The sequence below is a fragment of the Coturnix japonica genome, chromosome 37 (assembly GCF_054131305.1).
Source record: "Coturnix japonica strain WE chromosome 37, WE-NBRP24, whole genome shotgun sequence".
Lineage (NCBI taxonomy): Eukaryota > Metazoa > Chordata > Aves > Galliformes > Phasianidae > Coturnix > Coturnix japonica.
This window is the reverse complement of record NC_140699.1, coordinates 1,072,184-1,091,110: the sequence shown is the minus strand read 5'-3', so window position 1 is coordinate 1,091,110 and position 18,927 is coordinate 1,072,184. Positions and strand designations below refer to the sequence as shown.

Below are 18,927 nucleotides of genomic sequence, written 5' to 3'. Positions count from 1 at the left end.
ATGCCTTTCCTATCAGACCGAAGTTCATTCCTACACCATTACTCTGATATTACATTGAATGCAAACTGTTTCATGATTTGCTATAGTGTTAACCAATGGTTTGAAACTGCCTTGAAAGCAACCCAAGTCAGAACCAGCTAAATATTTTTCCATATAAATTTCTTTAAAATTCATTTAAATGAAGTATTTTAATACGTAGAAGAACATCTGGAATTTTTTCTATTTAGTACAAATTCTGCAATAATAAAACTCTAGCTGTCATTTATTAGTTGATCATAGGCATTAGGCATGAAAAGTATGGTGTTTCTACACGTTAGAACCTATCAATCCTAATTCCTTTTACAGGTTCTACCACCACAAGACATTACAGAGTAACAAAGCTCACGGAGTACTTAAATGAAGTGTCTATGTTTAATTTTTCCTAAGTACTTGGAAGGGTAAAATTTAGGGAAGAAACAGCTAAAAACTGCCCAAAAACTGGGCTTTTCAAAATTAAAATTAAAAAAAAATTAAAATAAATAGGATTTAAACCGACTATTTACGTATTGTGACGGGAATTCCAATGACTGATCCATCCATGATAGATTAGCCAAGCTACACCTTTATATGTCGCAAATTTAAAAATATTTAAATAACTTAAAAAGGGAATACTGAAGGAGTTCATTAACAAGATCGTTTTGGGTTAAAACACAAAACACAAATCAAGATGGGAGACATGTGAAAGCATTCTTTGTTTTTAGTGTCAACTAAGCAATGTGTTATGGCAGCCTTCCTTATTGACATGACACAGTGTTGTGGAGATAAATCAGAGGCAGCGAGAAAAATGTGTTCAATTTTCCATTCCTTCAGTTCGAAGTATCACTTGGCATCCAGGCGCAACCAGTGTAGTCCCTGACGGGTGTAACGCACTAGGTCTGTCATGATGCTCGAGTTAAAAACCAGAGGGCCCATAGCTTTATCCAGTTCGGCAAAGAACTCTAAAACAACAGAAACACAAATTAGGCACAGTCGTTCTCATTGGCTGCCGTAAGTGAAATATTGCTCTCCCTAAAAGAACACCACCTCAGCACAAACATTGCAGATCAAGGCAAAAGAAATGAAAGACGGCTGAAGATGGCAGAAGAAAGAGAAAGAGATCCTTTCTAAGCCCATTTCTTTACTGTTTTGCAGAAGGTAAGCATAATTACACTGCGGCCTAACTGTTACAAAGCATTCTTGGCCATCTCCCTCGAATGTGTATATTCACTCCAGGATTTCAGAAAAGGAAATGCACCAAGTTCTACTTCTTAAAGAGAAAAACTTGCAGGAAATGCAAGACTTATTTATTTATTTTAAGCATAGCTGGTAGGAAATGTTAGATCTCCAACACCACCTGACAACCAGGACAGCCAGCCCAGAGCATCGCTGTCACCAAAGGAATTACTTTCCATCTTTCTTTTACAAAGGACCCAATTATTTATCATTATGCACTGTTAACTCCAAAATTGAAAACCTGTTAGAATTTAACACAATGTATACATCTTAGGTTACAACTTGCCTTTGCCTACCCTTACCTTTCTGTTCTTTAGACAGCTGTTCAGCTTGGTCCCAAATTTCAGTGGCATAGAGGAAGTTGGATGTAACTTGGACGTAGCTGGCTGCCATCTGATGGATCCTCTGGGGGATCGTCACCGAAGACCCACTCCCTGAAGGGTTGGCTGCCCCAGAGGAGTAATTTCCTGAATTCCCTGGAGACAGCTTTGGAGAGACTGGAGACGGCATACCAACAGGCTTGCTGCTTATCCAAAGGAAAACATTACATTGTAAAACACGCACACAGATATGTCAGGTGTGTCATGCAAATGTCTTCCTACAGCTCAGAACATGGGATGCTAAGGCACTCCTACTTCACACACTGAGAACTCAGGACTGGCCCTAAAACAAGTGAGCTTTTGAAAACCTCTCATGTTCCTCCAGCTCCTGTATTTTAGCCTCACAGCCAAATCAACATGCAGCATCTTTCAATCAAATCTGTTGTTTAAATAAATTGAACCTCACATAGTAATAATGAAAAAATTAAAGCAAGGCAATTATACTGCTGTTGTATTTTCAAATAACATGATGCATATCTGAAATGCCCTCCTAAAATTCTGGTTTTTGTTTTGTTTTGATAGAGTAATCTATAAAAAGTCTGTTGTCAGGTTTCAAGAACAGAAGTAAACTGCTGTACCATGGAAGAGCTTACTGTGAAAGCACTTGTAGCCATCTGGGCTACAAGTGCATCACTGCAGCACTAATAAAGCTATTGTTTTGAGAGCAAAAGCATTACATAAAACAACAAACCACTGAGACAAGTGACCTGTGTGTTAAGGACACACTGAGAAGTTTTTTGTTCATTCCTCTCAACAAGGAGTTGCCTGAGAATATCTCTGTACAGCACATTTCTCAACCTCTTATCAGAACACTTACCTGAACAAAGGGATCAAAATCTAGACCTTAGAACAATTAGAAATTAGAACAAAAACAACAGAAGCTCAAGAAAGTAAAAGCTGCTCTTTGAGCACCTCAAACTCACAGTTTATGTGGAGAATGAGCTATAAACATAGAAATACAGGTAAACTTTCACTACCTACCTTCCCATACCAGGTGACGGTGCTTGAGAATTATTATAGGAATTCTGTTGGGAAAAAGTAAACGTATGTTTATACCTCAGCTAATTATATTTTATCTGGTTGTTTAATTGCTCATTTCTGAACATGAGTTCTCATGGCTTTCCTTTTAAGCATATAATAATATCAAAATATCCTAAATAATATCAAAGTACTTTCAAAATTGGGAAAAGCATCCATTTCACTGATGACTAAGACACAAATCAGCAAAGTTTTAACTTTGTTATATCAACAACAAAATTAAAATTCTCTTTGAAGCCAACTAAATTTACTAAAAGCTGCACCAAAATATTAATAGGAAGCTATCATTAGGACCAATGGGTTGATGACATCATAGTCATGCTGTATCCTCCCAGCTTTAAACTGCTCAGCTTGAATGTACTTTCAAGGTCCATTCCTAAATTAGGGCATACTGGAAGTTCACGTGCAGCAATCTGAATACCAGGCAGAGGAATTTTAAGTAATGTAGAGCTTCAATTTGATTAGTTTTTTAATATTTGAAGAAAATATATATCCAATTACCTTCAGATGTTCAGTCAGAGTTTTAGAATATTTCAATGCACTTTCCTTTTTCAGTTTGAAAAGCCTTAGGTATAGTAGAGATTGGCACCGAAGACTAACCAAGGACAGAACAACAAAACATTTCCAGTTAAAGTCAAGCTTATCACAACATACCAAAAGTCAAAAATGCAGTACCCATGTTTTTAAAAGCTTTTCTCTCCCAACACTAAACAGCCAACTGTCAAACTGTAACTAGACAAAGTCCCACACCACCTTTACTTCTCAAGAAAGTAAAGAACAGTTTTGTGCCTTAAGCTGAAACTAGGTTGCAGTGACTTTACTGATACAGCCTTCACTTTTTTCTCATGTCAGGACACACTGAATCTGGTGCATGCTGCTATAGTCCCCCCTCCCTTTTCCACCTGACACAGTCAGCTTTGTTCAACTGCTTGCTGCAGCCATTTAATTAGTCCAGAAGGCAAATGACAATTCTTAACAGCCATTTCAAGTTTTGCCCTATCACTGTGTGAACACACAGCAAAGACCCCAAACCCTCCTTCTGCTACTCCTCCCAAATCCAATAGATAATTTCCTTTCCAAGAAAGTTTCAAAACAGAACTGGAAATTCATTCAAATGAGTAAAGCAGTGTGCTCTGATTATGTTATTTTACTAAAATTAAAGCCAAGACCAGACAACAGTTTGCTTGTTAATGTAATCTCAAAGTTTCCCGAAGCATTTAGGTCACAGCCCAACATCAGCTGACCATGCAACCAACTCAACAGTAGTCTGTTATTTTGGAACACTATAATTTACAAAGAGAGCAAATGAAGAGCTCAGTTCATCAACAGTAACTTTATCAAAACACTAAGGATAATGAAATTCACAAAGGCACCTCTATCATTTTTAGCCATATTAACAATTCCATTGCATGCGACAAGTTACCAATGACATCGCGTTCTAAAATAAAGGCAGTAACTGACAGAACATTATGGAAGTCAAAGTTGAAGTCAGTCAGTCATTTTCTTAATAGCTGAAAGACTTTGCTGTTGTTAACAAGCCCTTACAGTAATCGATCTATAGCATCAATGGTACTGAACAGTCAAACAGAAAACTCCTATTTGGTTCAAAACACCTGAAAACTCAGTGTAAGACAGCATTTCACAGACTGAAATCTGTGTGTGTAATTAATCAGTGTGTAATATAAAGTTCAGGATACACGTACCAAAGCACTGCTAGCCTTTTGTCTGCAGCCGTAGCATCTGGTGCCAAGTAATTCTTCAGTTTCATAGTGTACCTATAAACAAATCACCAACAAGAAAATCAAGTAAATGAAACATTATACAATCATTTATCAGCCACCAAGTTCTTATGAAATTCAACTTTCAACTCCTTCACTGTTTCAGGTCTTTCCCTCAGACCCTAAACAGAACGTGGCTAGGCAATAATTGGAATAGTTCTGCTCTGCACATGTCACAAATTGTTAAGACATCACGAACTTTGGAATAAAGGATCTCAGCCCTCAAGAACACACTTGAAGCTTCAGTAACTGGAACAAAGTGGCTAGTGATCCGTTCTTAGTGTAGAGCAAGGGACTCCAAAAGTTAGTGGCAGAACATGAGTAAAATGCAGAAGCTTTGATTTCCAGCCCTCTTCCCCAACCATCTGAGTTCTGTGTGTGCTTTACAGCGCTTACTTGATTAATTCCACAGTTTCTGAATACATAGTGAACGGGGACTTGGATTCCTGAGCATTTTTCTCCAATGCATTCCCACACTCAATGAATGACACCACTGCATCTAGGTAGTACACAGCCTTCTCAAACCTGTCAGACTGAGAAGATTGGATAAAAAAAAATAAGGAAAATATTGAGAGGAAATACCAGAAAGTTCTAGTACAGACAGGCAGCAACACAGCACAAGCAGTAAACAAACCCCAGCATAATGTGCAAATACTGGATAAACATTGTAGATTTGCTTACCAATGCATCTGCATTATGTTTTAACTTCTTTGCTTGCTGTAAATAATGATCAGCTGAGTAAGTCCTACAATAGAAGACACATTTAAGGAGTCAGACCACCTACTCTGTACTTCCCTTTATGACAAAAGTTTGTTAATGTTACAGCTTTCACTTCATCCCCCTCTAACTCAAGTTACAATAACAGGAGGTACTGCATCACAATCCCATTTGGGTTCAAAAAATGAAGGCTCCTCTTTGCTACCAAAGACAACAACTGCTCACCATGGGCAAAGCAGACTCTGTTAAAAGAGAACAGGCAGCAGTGATATCCTGAAAGTGTGTGATGGATACATCAACACTTAAAAACAGGACAACCCTGGACTGTTTAGATCTACTGTTTGGTCCATCCACGCTCTGCAGGAACACACAGGGCAGACTAGAGTTTCTCCTCAAGGAGTGCACCATCTGCCAAATATTTGGTGCACAAAGCAGGCAGAGAAGCACGTTGCTGCAGAACAGCATGCAGATCTCCAGAGCATGAACTAGTATTCAGCATCTTTTGTGAAGCAAACAGGACAACCCTTCTCCACAGAAGAGCTCACTGTGCTGCAAGATTAGCACCCCCAAAAAGGGAAAGGCACCCTCTGCTTTTCTTACCTGTCATCAAAAACAAGTTTTGCTCTTCTGGACTTTGAGCTCTCTGTAGATGGAGCAGAAACAGGAGGGCAGTTCGATGAATTGTTCAGAATCTTCTCCTGAAAGGAAAATGGTCACCGAATCATGTCAAGACTTTTTTTTATTTTTATATTCTCAAAGACAAAGAGGAATTTACTGTACACATTTTTCCCATGATTTCACACTCTGTAAGCAGTAAGTTCAGTTTAGTAGCTGCTTTAGCTGCCATTCACCATACAATAACACAGTTTCCCTGAGGCTTTCATCTCATGCTGGCACAGGGGATGACACAGAGGCTATAATTAAGCTGAGCCCTACTACACTAGGAGATCTCCCTTATTGCTAAATCATGATTTTCCACTCTGAACAAAGAGGCTATATATACTTCTATGACTTCTCATGTCTTTCAACAATAAACTACTGAATGTCTCTGGGTAGAAAAGATTAGTATTTCAGAAACACCAACTTCAAGGAGAAATAACAGCTGTCTTCACAACATGCTGCCCTTGCTCCCCTTAATTTTACATGGCTCAATGTGACACTTCAGGCTAAAGAAGGGACATCAAAACATCTTGTGAATTCTAAGTGAATCTCTTCTCACTAGATCAACAGCATAAGGCAATTTCCCAGCTTCAGTGTGCTTTCAGTTCTTTGGAGTCATCGTGACCAAAGGCCAATTACACAGAGTATTTAATAACCTGCCTTTATCAGATCCTTGCTAATTAGAAGGATCTCAAAGTTGCAAGGCACTGCACTTGCACAGCAATGCCCTAACTACCAACGTAACATAAAACACCACCAAAACATGCAGGGAAATGCAGCATTTCCAAAGTATGAAAAGAAAAACATCAAACAAGTTAACAGCTGGTTTAGGGACAGTTCTATGCTGATGAATAAGGAAAGGCCAGAGCAGCAGTCTATGATGCAAATCTGCTATCTACAGGCTTCCTGTAAGTGCAGACACCGATGCACACAACCTTCCCAGGTTTCTAAAATTTCACAGTAATGGCATGTAAATTAATCCAGCAGGTCTCCCAGTTTAAATATTGCATGGACTTCACCCTAATGACTAAGCTACTTTCTGCCACTGCCGATGGCAATTTGCTGCTTCACTCCTCCCCAAATCAATTACCCTTCCTGAACACTTCAGAGCAATCAAGGAGAAATGGTACATTTGGAATCCCAAAGATAAAGGTGAAATCCCTCCAACTTGAACATATTACACTCAAATCTGGTTATACAACAGAAATTACTCTATGAAGATACCCAGATGTGCTCACAAGTTTACTCCTGTCCAGTAATACACATTTATATACTAATGAAAAAGCACATTACATATCATGACCTTACACTATCATCATCTTATAATGTTTTTGAAACCCTTCAACTACATATGTTCTTAATCTAAGTTGCTTAAAAAACACTTTCTGCATCACCTTTTCCACAGTGTTTTCTCTACTCTAACCACAGAGAGCTCTGTACCATCCTGATCTGGAATCAGATGAACCTTTCTAGAATCCTAGGGTGAAAAATGAGAGCCACAGCTTTGTATCTCAGCACTGTGCACGGACCCAGCTCCTGTTCTCCTTAAAACGAGGACAAGATCTGTACTTGCTCCAGCGACATAAGAGTAACCTCATTATTCATTCAGTGTGAGCAGATCTGTAGTGATATTTCTCATTAACAAATTAAACAGCAAATACGCAGCATCTGTCATCAAAAGATGACTAAATGCACTTTAGTAATTAACATAAATATTTGGTAGGAATAAACATTTGCATTCGACAATCTCTCCTAAGTTATTTTCCAATTTAGAGTCTAAGCACCATGGTACGAAACAAGGCAAATCTGAAACTAATTACATTTCAACAACTGCAAATTATTTAGATGACACTGCACGTCAAAATGCAAAGCCAAGAAATAAGTTCAAGGCATTCACAGAACAAGCCCTTTACCTTTGTTTCTTTAGCACTGCCAGAACCTTTTCCCTCTATCTTCCTCTGTTTAGAAGATGAGCAGCTTTTACTGCCACTGCTGCTGTCCTTACTAACATTGCTGCTGGACTTCAAGGATGATGACGGACTGGCTGTCCTCTTCCGGGACCCGTGCTCTTGTTTGGAATCCTTCTGAAGGACTGGGGCAGCAGGAGATGGCAGTAAATCCTTCTCTTTAACAGCACTTGGTTTTAAAGACCTGGACAAAATGAATACATTCAGTTTTGTTTTTTACTTTTCAAAATAGAAATAAAACAAAAATCCAGCATCACTTCTTTTTTTCTCTCCACACCCTTCCCCCATTTAAGCCTTTTCCCTCTCCCTTCCCCCCCCCCCAAAAAAAAATAATGAAACAAGATTTTTAATGTTAAACATAGCAAGACAGATTCAGAGGAAGCAAATTATCACCACAGTAACTAAACGTTACGAAGCCTGATTAAACTAGTTTTCACCACTTTATCTGTTCTGACCTGAAAACGCAGAAGGCAAGTTCTAACCATAAAACCACATCCCTCAACAGTTCTTAAAAACACCCTAAACACTTGTAATGTTAGAAATGAATGCCAGCGTTAGCGCCAGTCTGTCTATTGCAGACAAGTCAGCCTAACAGCTCAGAAAAAAGATGGCCCAGATAACTGTTCTCTAGAAGCCATTGGCCTTTTGGTACAGTCTTACCTTGGCTGCTGAGGATTCCAGTTGCTAATTCTGGCATCCCTTTTCACAGAGAACAGTACACAAAATAACTATTTACATGAAGTTTTTGAAAAACCATCTTGTTGCATTTAACCAAGTGCCCTTCAGAAAATCACACCAGCAACAAAACAAAATATCAGGACTAAAGGAAAAAAAACATGACAGACGAGCATCCATTTTTTTCTACATTTCTTAACAGAAACAAAGAAGGCATTTAACTCAGAAAGACTTCTAGCATCTGTAGCCAGAAGCTGCAGCTTCTCACACATCAGTAATTCAACAAATATTCGCTGTAGAGAATTTTTTTTCCATGATGTAATTATACCAGCTGTCTGTTGTTTGATCTGAAAATGGTGAACCCTTCATAGTAGGGTTTACCTAGTCAATATTTTCAGTTATGGATATGAATTTCCACCAACAACTAATGGAAACTTCAAACTGAAGAATCAGAAACCATGAAATATTACCCACTGATTAGTAAGGAGACATTTTGTTGTGGAGGAAGGAGAAGAAGGTAAGGGAGAGATGGATACAGGCATGAGTCTTCTCCTTGATCACTCTGAGCCTTCAGTGCTGAAAAGACAGGCAAGATACTCACTCCCTACTGCTAGAAGTCTTGTGTCCTGATGGAGCTTTTTCTTCCAGTTTTGTTTTCTTGCTTTCACTGGCTCTGTTTTCATCCTCATTCTGAATACAGCAAACAAGAAACACATCCAGATAAATGTCTACATTTACAGCTTCACGAAGACAGTAATTTTTCACATTTAACGGATTTAATTCAGTGGGCGTCTTGCAGCGTACAGAATAATACCTGTACAGGCTACAGAAACATCCCCTGAAGCAACTACCTTGTATCATATATTTGAAAAGTGGCAGTCTCAAGTTGTTCATTTTATAACACGCATATCACTATGAAATAACAAAAATCTGCCAAAGGCTTTGGTACGAAATCAGATTTTATGCTGGGGAGTCAAACACAGGTGTCTTATGAATGCCAGGAACTGTAAAACCCATGGAGTCTGTAAGAGATGTCGAAGACCAGATTTTTATATAAACCTAATCCTAAAGTTGAAGAGTTTAAGAGGATACACAATCTGTGCTACCTCCAGGAATGCAAGCTACAGTGCTAACACATCTAAAGGTACAACCCTCTGCCTTTCATGAATGAAAACTCCAATATTCCCTATTACAACGGCACAGGAAGGATCAATTTATTCTACATAGAATAGGTAGACAAAGTAATCTCCTAAATTACTGAGCCACTGCAGTGAGGTATGACATTGGTTACTGGGCCATATGCTTAACCCCTTTAGCAAGATACTAAAAGGCTAAGATAACAGGCAAGATTTTATTTACGATACTGTTACCTGTTTATGTTTCCTTTTGCCTTTTGTGGAACTCTTATCAGAAGGCTGCTTCTGCGATTCTCTTGCATGCTTCTCTGGCACATTTTTCTTTTCCACTTTGGGCACATCAGCATCCTTGTAAGGCTTCCCTGGTATTCTTGATAAGAGGCTCAGGTATCCATTTTGTGAAGGTACCCACTTCACAATAAGTGGGTACCTTTCATCAGGATCACTGAGTGGTGAAAGAAGCTCTTTCTCTTCCATAGGAGAGAACATTCTTTGCCGAAAAAAGCTGTCATCCTCCTCCATGGAAGATTTAACAGGAGTCCTATTGCTCTCGGAGTATTTGGGTGTTTGTGATGAAGGAGGCAGGCTTTCATTTTCATCTGAATCAGAGGATGAGGTATCTGTTTCTATGAATTCCCTGGATTTCTGGGCAGATTTGCTTGAAGCCTTGTATTTCTTTTTCTCTGTTGTAGGCCGAGGGGAAGATTTGGGCTCTTTCTTTATATTAGGTTTCCTGGAACCTTTAGTGGCTGCCTTATGCCTGTTTGAAGGTATGTTTGTTGCCATGTCTACTGGGGTTTCACTTTCTATTTTAAGACCTCCTCTAGGCTCTTCAACAGATGTCTTTTCTGCTTTCTTGGGCTGCTTTTTACCCACGGTCCTCCTCTGTGTTGAGCTGTCACTCTGGGCAGGTGATTTCTGCCTGCCACGACTGCTCTCTGAGCCCTTTTGGGTGGGTTTGGAATCTCGCCCTGGTGTTGAAGAAATCGAGTCCTTGGATCCGCTTTGATCAGCGTACCCACTTCCTGTTCCCTGATCCCGTCCCTCTTTTTTGTAGCCTTGTGAGGATGGGATGTTGCTGTCCACAGAAGAAGCTGGTGACACTTTATGTGAATTAACTTTGTTCAACCAGTTATCCAGTTGCCACTTGTTTATTGGCGGTGGCTCCGGCTAAAAACAAATTTCAATAAAGCACTGTTAGATACAGTGTTTCACGTGGCTTCCATCTTTTCTGCAGCCCTACTGTGCTGCAAGCCAAAGCAAGTGGTGCACTCGAGCATCTGAGGTCAGTAACTACTGAAAAATGCATATAACTACAGATAGCAGGTCTGCTTTTTCCTTCAATCAGAAGAACTGCAGTCCACAGGAAGCACTTGCTGCCATGGCATTCCAGACTAAAAGCTACTGGTTTTTAAGCTACTGTTCCCATGTCTTCTGCACTCCAACAGATAACTATGGTAAAAATCACCTCAAATAGCAAATGTGTGCTTATAGAAAATATAGTTATCATGTCAAATTACAGGTACTTTAGCAAAAGAATATGTGGAAATATGTGGAAATAATTCTACACTTGACAAGTTTTTGTTAAAAAAAAAAAAAGAGACCGAGAACATGTTCATTTTTTTCTGCTTTTAAAACTCGGGATTAATGCCTGATGACAGCCCAAATGCGTGACAAATCCTACCTCAGGGGATGCACTCTGTGATGGTTCATTAGCTTCACTATCACTGGAACTGCTTTCACTTTCAGAGTCAGATCCTGAACTGCTTTCAGACCCACTGTGGCTGCTTGAGTCATCCCTTGAATTATCTGCTCCTTCACTGTTATGTTGTGAAGGTTCAGAACTACTGAAAACAAAAAGGAAGAAAAATAAACAAACATTACTCAGTGCAAAGGCATCCTGGAAGTTCTTCCATTAGGAAGAATAAAATGTAATATTTTAACTAACATTTGCTAAAGAGTTCAACTGAGCACAATTCACCTTGTTCCCCTCCCCCCTTCACAATGTTGTCAGTATAATATTTGCAGAATATGTGTTGGCCACTGATTAAACTCTAATCACCTTCTGGTCTAATCAAAGACAAACAACTAACACTGATTTTAGAAACGAGATCAAGCCAGAAGCGCTGACTGGACCAAACATCACTACCATTGGATTGCAGCATAGAAACTAAAGGAATGCCTACCTTCCAGGTGTGCTCCTTGGAACTGTTTTATCACAGTCCTGCAATTAAGAAGAAGAGCATGAGGCTTCTAGAAGCATATGCAATTACATTGCAAAGTATTGATATCAAGTCTTAAAGATTCTAAATACTTAGCCTGAAGAGTGCTCTAATTCAGAAATACAGAGGTTTAAATTTGCCTGCCTTTGGCTTGTACAAAAGGAAAAATAAATCACAGTTCTTTTATCCAAGCTTTTACCACAAACGTGTCATCTCAGAACCCTCCATATTCTGACAGTAGTTCTGAGATTTCCTATTTTCTCCACTCCCCCATGCCATGTTTTAGAACCAGATGATACAAATTTTTACTGTGCTATTCCAGAAATGTTCTATGTCCCAGTAATTAAACAACTAAATGCACCATCTTCAAGTTTTCCATGTGAAAAAATAACAAACAGCGGAACTGAGAACAGCAAAAAAAGCAGCATGGACTTCTGCTGGGTAGCACAGACTCAAGAGGTATGTTTAATTCAGCAGGCTGAACACCATCTCTGGCTGGAGATGCACAGAGTTAATATTGCCAAGGAGCAAAAGATACGATAAAAATAAAGGAGCTGCTAGACTTATAGTTACAGAAACAACCTGGGAGTAAAAGACACACACAGCAGCTCTTATCCCGAACAGTTGCTGCATGGACATCTGTGTGCCATGCACTCTTTAGCCAGCACAGAACATGAGGGGCTCTCCCTTAGGTGGCAGCCCATTGTGTGTGTTAGGAAACTGACTCTGTTTCCATTCCACATTTAGAGAAAGCCCATTTGAAATCATCAAAGCACGAGTCCCTAGGTAAAAAAAAAAGTACTGTTCTCACAAAACCAGATCATTTTCCTCACATTTGCATTTTAGAGTGCCTGAAGTTTGTTTGAAAACTTGCTAATTGTTTTTCGTACCTCAATTGCAAATTCTCCTTCAGCTTTTCAGTTTGCTGTTGGACTACTGAACATTGCTGATGTAACAAACCATCAATACACTTGGTTTATTCTACTGAATCTTTGGTATCTTGTGAACATACCTGCTCTCCATCGCTGTCTTCGCTACTGCTAAGTTTTAAGTCATCTTTCAACATACTAAGTAAGTAAAAGGGAGAAAGTGAGACAAGTTTTTCCATGTAATTTAATTACATTCAAAGCACTCTTCTATATTCCAACAAGTTACTGTTTATGCTACAGAGCTGGGTGTGTGGGTGAAATCCACAAGTTACCATTTAAAACATTTAATGTCTAAGAATGGCAAGTTAAGTCATTCTTTAAAGAAAACTACGGGCTGTAGTGCTTTGATTCCTTTGTTCGTTCTTTAAAGTTTAGAAAGGAATTCTGACACGTTTTACTAATGCAGGTGGAGCTAAAACAACTGCGTTCAACCTCTTACACACCACGGACAAGAATACTGTTTCCCATTGAATTAAGAAATGTGATTGCTTCATGTCTAGTGGCAAAATCCCAACTGTTCGACATCATAAATTTTCTACTATTCTTCAAAGGTATAATTGCTCCTATTTAGGGTAGTCATACATACACATACTATTTCATGACACTGAAAGTACAGGAACACAAAGAAAACATAGTGGGGTATTTGTGCTTATTTAAAAACACCTTCGTTACAAAAATAAAACGTCTTACTCTGTCTGGTTCGATTCACATCTGGAGAAAGAAGATAAGAAAGGATTAGAATACTTCCCAATTTCACAGTACAGCTGCTCTACTTATAATCTGAAAAGAAACAGCAACCTCGAGAATCTACTTAGACATCTATTTTCAGCTGCTACCCTTATCAAAAGATGCATTTATCTCACTTTTTAACGCTTTCTTAACAGAGCACAATCGCTTTATCGGAAATTCTATTGACACAGCAAACATCTCCTCACCCCTCTTCCCATGCACCTCACTTTAACTAATGTGAAGCGCTAACTCCAGTTCTTGCACCTTCCTACACCCTCCCATTCTGGAACCAGCACAGCCCTTTCATAGAGGACTACACTGCTATAACAAAAGAAAAGCCAAATGATGAACTCCTACTGCTACCACTTATTGAAGTGGCTGTGTATAAACATCTGAAACCTCATGTTTTAAGGAACTGACATAGTCTATAATAAATAAATGAACAAGCCACTCTTCAATTATTTCCCATTTCTTTCTCACAGATGATTTGTTTTTTAATCTTATTAATACTAAAAATGTAAACAGAAAAACTAAACTTCATTTCGTAACTGCATCACAGCAAATACTAACTTAGAATACCTTCAGAATCTGCAGTTGCTTTCAGTAAACATTCCATCAGGTGGAATGGGCATTTTTTGTTTGGAAATTGTATTTAAACAGAATGTAATCAATTTTCAGGTATGAATAGGGCAGAAGACAGTTAGATTCTTCCTGCTGCTTTTTTATTTTTTCTTTCTGATGTCTGATTAATGAAGCATAATGTTAGGTCTGTGTACGCAACTAATAAAAATGCCTGTCAGTCACTTAAGAGAATGAGTAACTACTCGTACAAACTTAACTAGATCTCAAACTTAATTTACTGTCTCCTCTAATAACAGAACAGTTCCTCATCCTATTTGTGCAACTGCAACAAGCTGCTTCCAGCTGACAGCTTAGCAATGCACGTTTAGTAAATCCTGTCCCATCCTGCCCATTCTCACACACTGATACACTTCCAGCTCACCAGCCAATTCCTAGGGCCAAACTCCTGCTCAGTATCCTACAGCTGAGAAGAAAGCAGGGGGATGGAAGGAAGGCACAGCGCACCTGTTACACCGGTGTGCCATTATTTGCCCTATTGTTCCTGAAAATAGGTTGAAATCAACTTTTTTTTCCCTCTCCTGTCAGTTAAGTGTAAAGCATGGCAAAGAGTGTGCAAGAACTGACACATTCTGGTAAAGAAACAGCTACTTCCAGAATCTTTTAAAAGTTGACTGTTACGTGAGAAATGTTTTCTCAACTGCTACTTACGATTTGGATTGATGGCCATTGGATGTTTTTGATGAAGGATTATATCGTTCTAGAAGGAAAAAGAAATAACGCTGTACTCTTTTGAACACAGACAGCAAAACAGTCACTGCAAAGTGGACAGAACTAAACAGGCTTAGCCAAACAAACTCAAGAATGGCGGAGTGAACAGGAGAAAGAGGGACCAGCTGACGTCAGGTGCAGCCTCTCACACATTGACCAAGTGAGAGAGGAGCAGAGACAGACTGCCAAGAGAAGCAATGACCTTAATCAAGAAAATCTAGAAGGCTTTTTTAAATCGTTGCTGTCTAAACCAACACACACTTAATATGTTTCTGAAGGTGTGAAAAACTTCTGCTTCTATCAAGGTAGGATACAAGTGACAATCCTGAAGTAAAAGAGGATAGGTCTAGCTTAGATATTAGGAAGAAATTCTTTAGTCAGAGTGTGGGGAAGCCCTGGCACTGCTGCCAGAGAGCTGTGGGTGCTCCATCCCTGAAGCCAGGCTGGGTGGGACCTGGGCAGCTTGGTCTGGGGGGAAGCTTGGAACTGGATGGCATCTAAGGGACCTTAGAGCCCAAACCCTCCCATGAAAATTATTCTATTACCCTCTACATGCTGAGGAGATCAATTAAATCAAGTTTTTAATCTGTTTCAGCATTCCTACGCAGCTTTTTAGTGAATGAAAAGTCTTTAAATCCAAAAAGCAAACTCATAAACCAAACCCTACAGTTAGAACACTGTGATATAATCTGCTTTTTGGTTTGTCTTCTTTTTCCTTCCCTGTTCTTTAGTTCTAGTAAATTACTAAACATAGCACAACAGAAACAATATCTGAGGTTGTTGGAAGTGTCACAGAAAACTGAAAATGGAGCTGAGAAATGGTTCTGTGTTTTTATCTATTTGGCCTCCCTGATGACATACCTAAAGATCAGCTGTTTCCAGAATGTAACCTATTGGCTAGCCTTATGGAATTAAGTTTTAATTTGTTTCCTTAATTCCCCACTGTATTAGGAGTTTAGATTAAGCTGCTTGTGAATACCTAAGAATAAACCATTCCGCTTTTACTATTTAATCTGTTTAATCACTTTGACAGGGACTGGTAAGACTGTTGGAAGGCAACAGCACAAATCTAATTCATTTTTGCCAGATATGTTACCTGGTTAAATGCTTCATTTCAGTAATATTCAAAATGAAGACACAGTCAAATAGGAATAAAAGGTGCATTTGTCTAGACTTTGGAAATACATTCTGGGATAATACACTCAAGAATATTAACAATTCTTGAGCAGTTCTCTTCAATTTTCATATCCATAATGCGAAAGTGGACAAGAAAAAGGAAGAAAATGCATTGTGCTTTTTCTATTAAAATATGAACTTCGTTGCTTTCCAGCATACCCAGGGGTTTTCTCTGTGGGTGTTTTCACACTCAGCTATTTTCAATCATATCAACCAAGGAAGCCTATTTTTCGAGAATTAAAAAAATAACAACAATTTAAAGAAACAATTTTATTTTTTTCCCCTTTTCTAGAAGTTATGAGTGAGTTACACAACAGTTATTAACTTTCCAGTTCTCAGCAAGAAGCCACAAATAAAATCAAGTGTTTATTTCATAAGTCTTGAGAAAATACGGACAATTTTTACGTGCAACCCATTCCATTACCAGCCTGGAGAGGTCTCATGATCTAATGGCCTGACTTCTTAAGGGGTACTAAGAATACTCAGTTGTAACAAAAACACTGCACATAGGAAAGGAAGTTTAATGTACTTACTCTGTTCTCCAGTGCCAAAACTGGACTGTTGAGACTCCTAAGGGAACAAAAGATCACAGGAGTTTTTTCAAAGGGAATTTTAACATCTCAAAAATCATGCCATAATCAAGCTATTGTTCTGACTTTAAAGGATGGCACATATCCTTTAAAAAACAACAACAAAACAAAACCAACACCTACTCCCAAAGAAAACCAACATGCTAAAAACAAAACCCAGTGGTAACAACCAAACAGAAACAGGGAGCCCTTTCCTGGGCCCAAGCTGCCTTCCCCAGCAGTGACAGAGCAGCGAGTACATGGGAAGAGCATCCTTAGCTCATCTGTCCCACTGACCCATCTGTCCCTGCTTGCTTGCTTGGAAGATGGGCCACGTGCAGTTGTCATACACAGTACCTGAATCTCCAGAAACTGTGCAACTTCTGCAAACCCTATCTTCCCTTTCTCACCTTCATCCAAATCCTCATGTAACTGAGCAACCTGGCTGTATAAAAGCCAACAGACAGTGATAAATACCTGCCTCGATATACAGTGGATTTGCTGTCTATGAAACTAGCCTTGAAAGACAGAGCCTCGCCAATTCTAGCACTGGTAAGATCTCTGTATTCCTGTTCCAGAAAACCCAATTCTGCCTCCTGAAACACGGTACGTTATCAAACACTTGAAATGTTAAAAAATAAATAAATAAACAAATAATCAGAGAGTATTGTGTTACTGAAAACCTACTTCTAAGCTAGTGTGCCATTTTAAAATAGGACCTTCCTGACCTCCTTTTAAAATGAGGACAACTGCTGACCTTACGCATAAAAACAGAGAATGTTTGAGTCAATTCACCAAGCTGATAGATGTACTCTGTGACAGTGAATTGCAGGGGTTTGGGGCACAGCTGTACAGCAGTCTTCACAAACAGCCAGCTCAGTGACGTGATGCAATTTATAAATGCAGTTTCCAATTGTAACTTCATAAACACACAAAAGCTCTACATGGCAAGGCATACTTACATATATCTGACTTCCTTTAACATTTTTATTTCAAAAGTGGCAGCAGTTGAAATCATGACTTGAATGAGTATTGTCAGTGGAATGGAGAAAGAGTGCAATTTTCTCAAAAACAAAACCTCTTAGGGAACTTTAAGATGTTCCCAATGCCCTTCATCTTTACTGACTGAAAGAAGAGACATTAAAATCAACCTATGGTTAAACTGCAAAGTCAAGATCAAGTTGCAGAAGTCTTCTTACTTCAACAGAGAGCAAAAGCCGTACTCTCTTCAGAATACAAACTGATTCTTATCTTTCACACAGGTTCAATGAGTACAAGCATGATTCCTCAGTTTCCTTTTTCCTGTCAACTAAGACAAGTAGGTAAATACTTGATAAAAGTACCTGATAAAATGTAGGTAAAACCAAAAAAAAGACCCTACAGTAATCAAAATACCACATATGCAGAACGACTGCGCTGTGCTGAGCACAAGATGAGTAACTGGGACTGTTCTCATCAATGTACATACCATACATTCTACAGAAAGTGTCTGCATCAGTGCTTACCTCAGCCAGCTTCCTATTTCTAAGGCAGTATTCCAGTTAAGGGCACTTTAACGAGGTGTTATGCTTAAATGTGCAACTTCTTCCAAATAACTCACCATCTATTTTGCCTCTGAATACACGTCTCTCAGAAACTCAAAGATTAATAAAGAAATAAACAGAAATATATATTTTTTCAAGTCCAATTTCTTGAGAAAGAAGAAATTAAGAACATTTTGAAGGATGGAAATGCTTTTCACAAAAGCACAGCAGATTGCTGAAGTTAAGTGGAAGACACTTCAACAGGTAAGAAACCATTGCTTGGACTCTGACACAAAATGGTGATTAGAATGGTAGTCAGGTACATAATTCTTACCTGTCCATTTTTGGTTTGGCTGTGGTGAATAGGATCCATTTCCATTTAATATCTGACAACCCAGGTCAGACCTCACTTTTAATTCTCAGAATAAAGTTTCTGGATCACAAGGATCACAAGGGATCGACGCAACTGACTGCTGCCTTCACAACTACTACAGCACGGGACACTGAGCAAACCCAGAGACCAGTGCACCTCTTCAGAGATGTCTGCAGGTCACCGCTCAGGTACACAGACATAACAGCTGTCAGTGACATCACACTCCCTGTTCTATGATGGAAAGATTCCATCCAATAAGAAACAGCTGCATTTCTGAATATATTTTACAAACACACCAGTCCTCCTGCTCTGCATTTTTTGACTGTGAACCCCTGGCTTTAAAGACTTACACAGGATGAAATTACAGAGCGTTAGGTGATGGGATAACATTTTTATCAAGAGTCAGGAATCTGTTTTTCACAGCACCCATAAAACTTTTTATGACCTATTTTCA

At 39.0% G+C, this 18,927-nt stretch overlaps 1 protein-coding gene across 3 annotated transcripts; it reads right to left on the bottom strand.

Annotated features, from left to right (window-relative positions):
- Positions 1–244: 244 nt before the first annotated feature.
- LOC146754854 (AF4/FMR2 family member 4-like) lies at positions 245–18,660 on the bottom strand. 3 transcript variants are annotated; one of them, XM_085526684.1, is made up of 19 exons: positions 18,435–18,660; positions 16,542–16,578; positions 14,773–14,821; positions 13,444–13,464; positions 12,837–12,891; positions 11,789–11,826; positions 11,287–11,449; positions 9,837–10,772; positions 9,068–9,156; positions 8,452–8,490; positions 7,738–7,975; positions 5,765–5,862; positions 5,129–5,192; positions 4,844–4,980; positions 4,373–4,444; positions 3,171–3,264; positions 2,613–2,656; positions 1,554–1,774; positions 245–977 (listed from the first exon to the last, which is right to left on the bottom strand). In XM_085526684.1, the coding sequence occupies exons 1-19, from the start codon at positions 18,477–18,479 to the stop codon at positions 859–861; spliced, it is 2,559 nt and encodes an 852-aa protein (XP_085382810.1). In that variant the 5' UTR covers positions 18,480–18,660; the 3' UTR covers positions 245–858. The 3 variants fall into 3 exon arrangements, with proteins under 3 accessions (XP_085382810.1, XP_085382811.1, XP_085382812.1); XM_085526685.1 differs by having other exon boundaries at positions 11,287–11,446; XM_085526686.1 differs by lacking the exon at positions 8,452–8,490 and having other exon boundaries at positions 18,435–18,659.
- Positions 18,661–18,927: the final 267 nt, after the last annotated feature.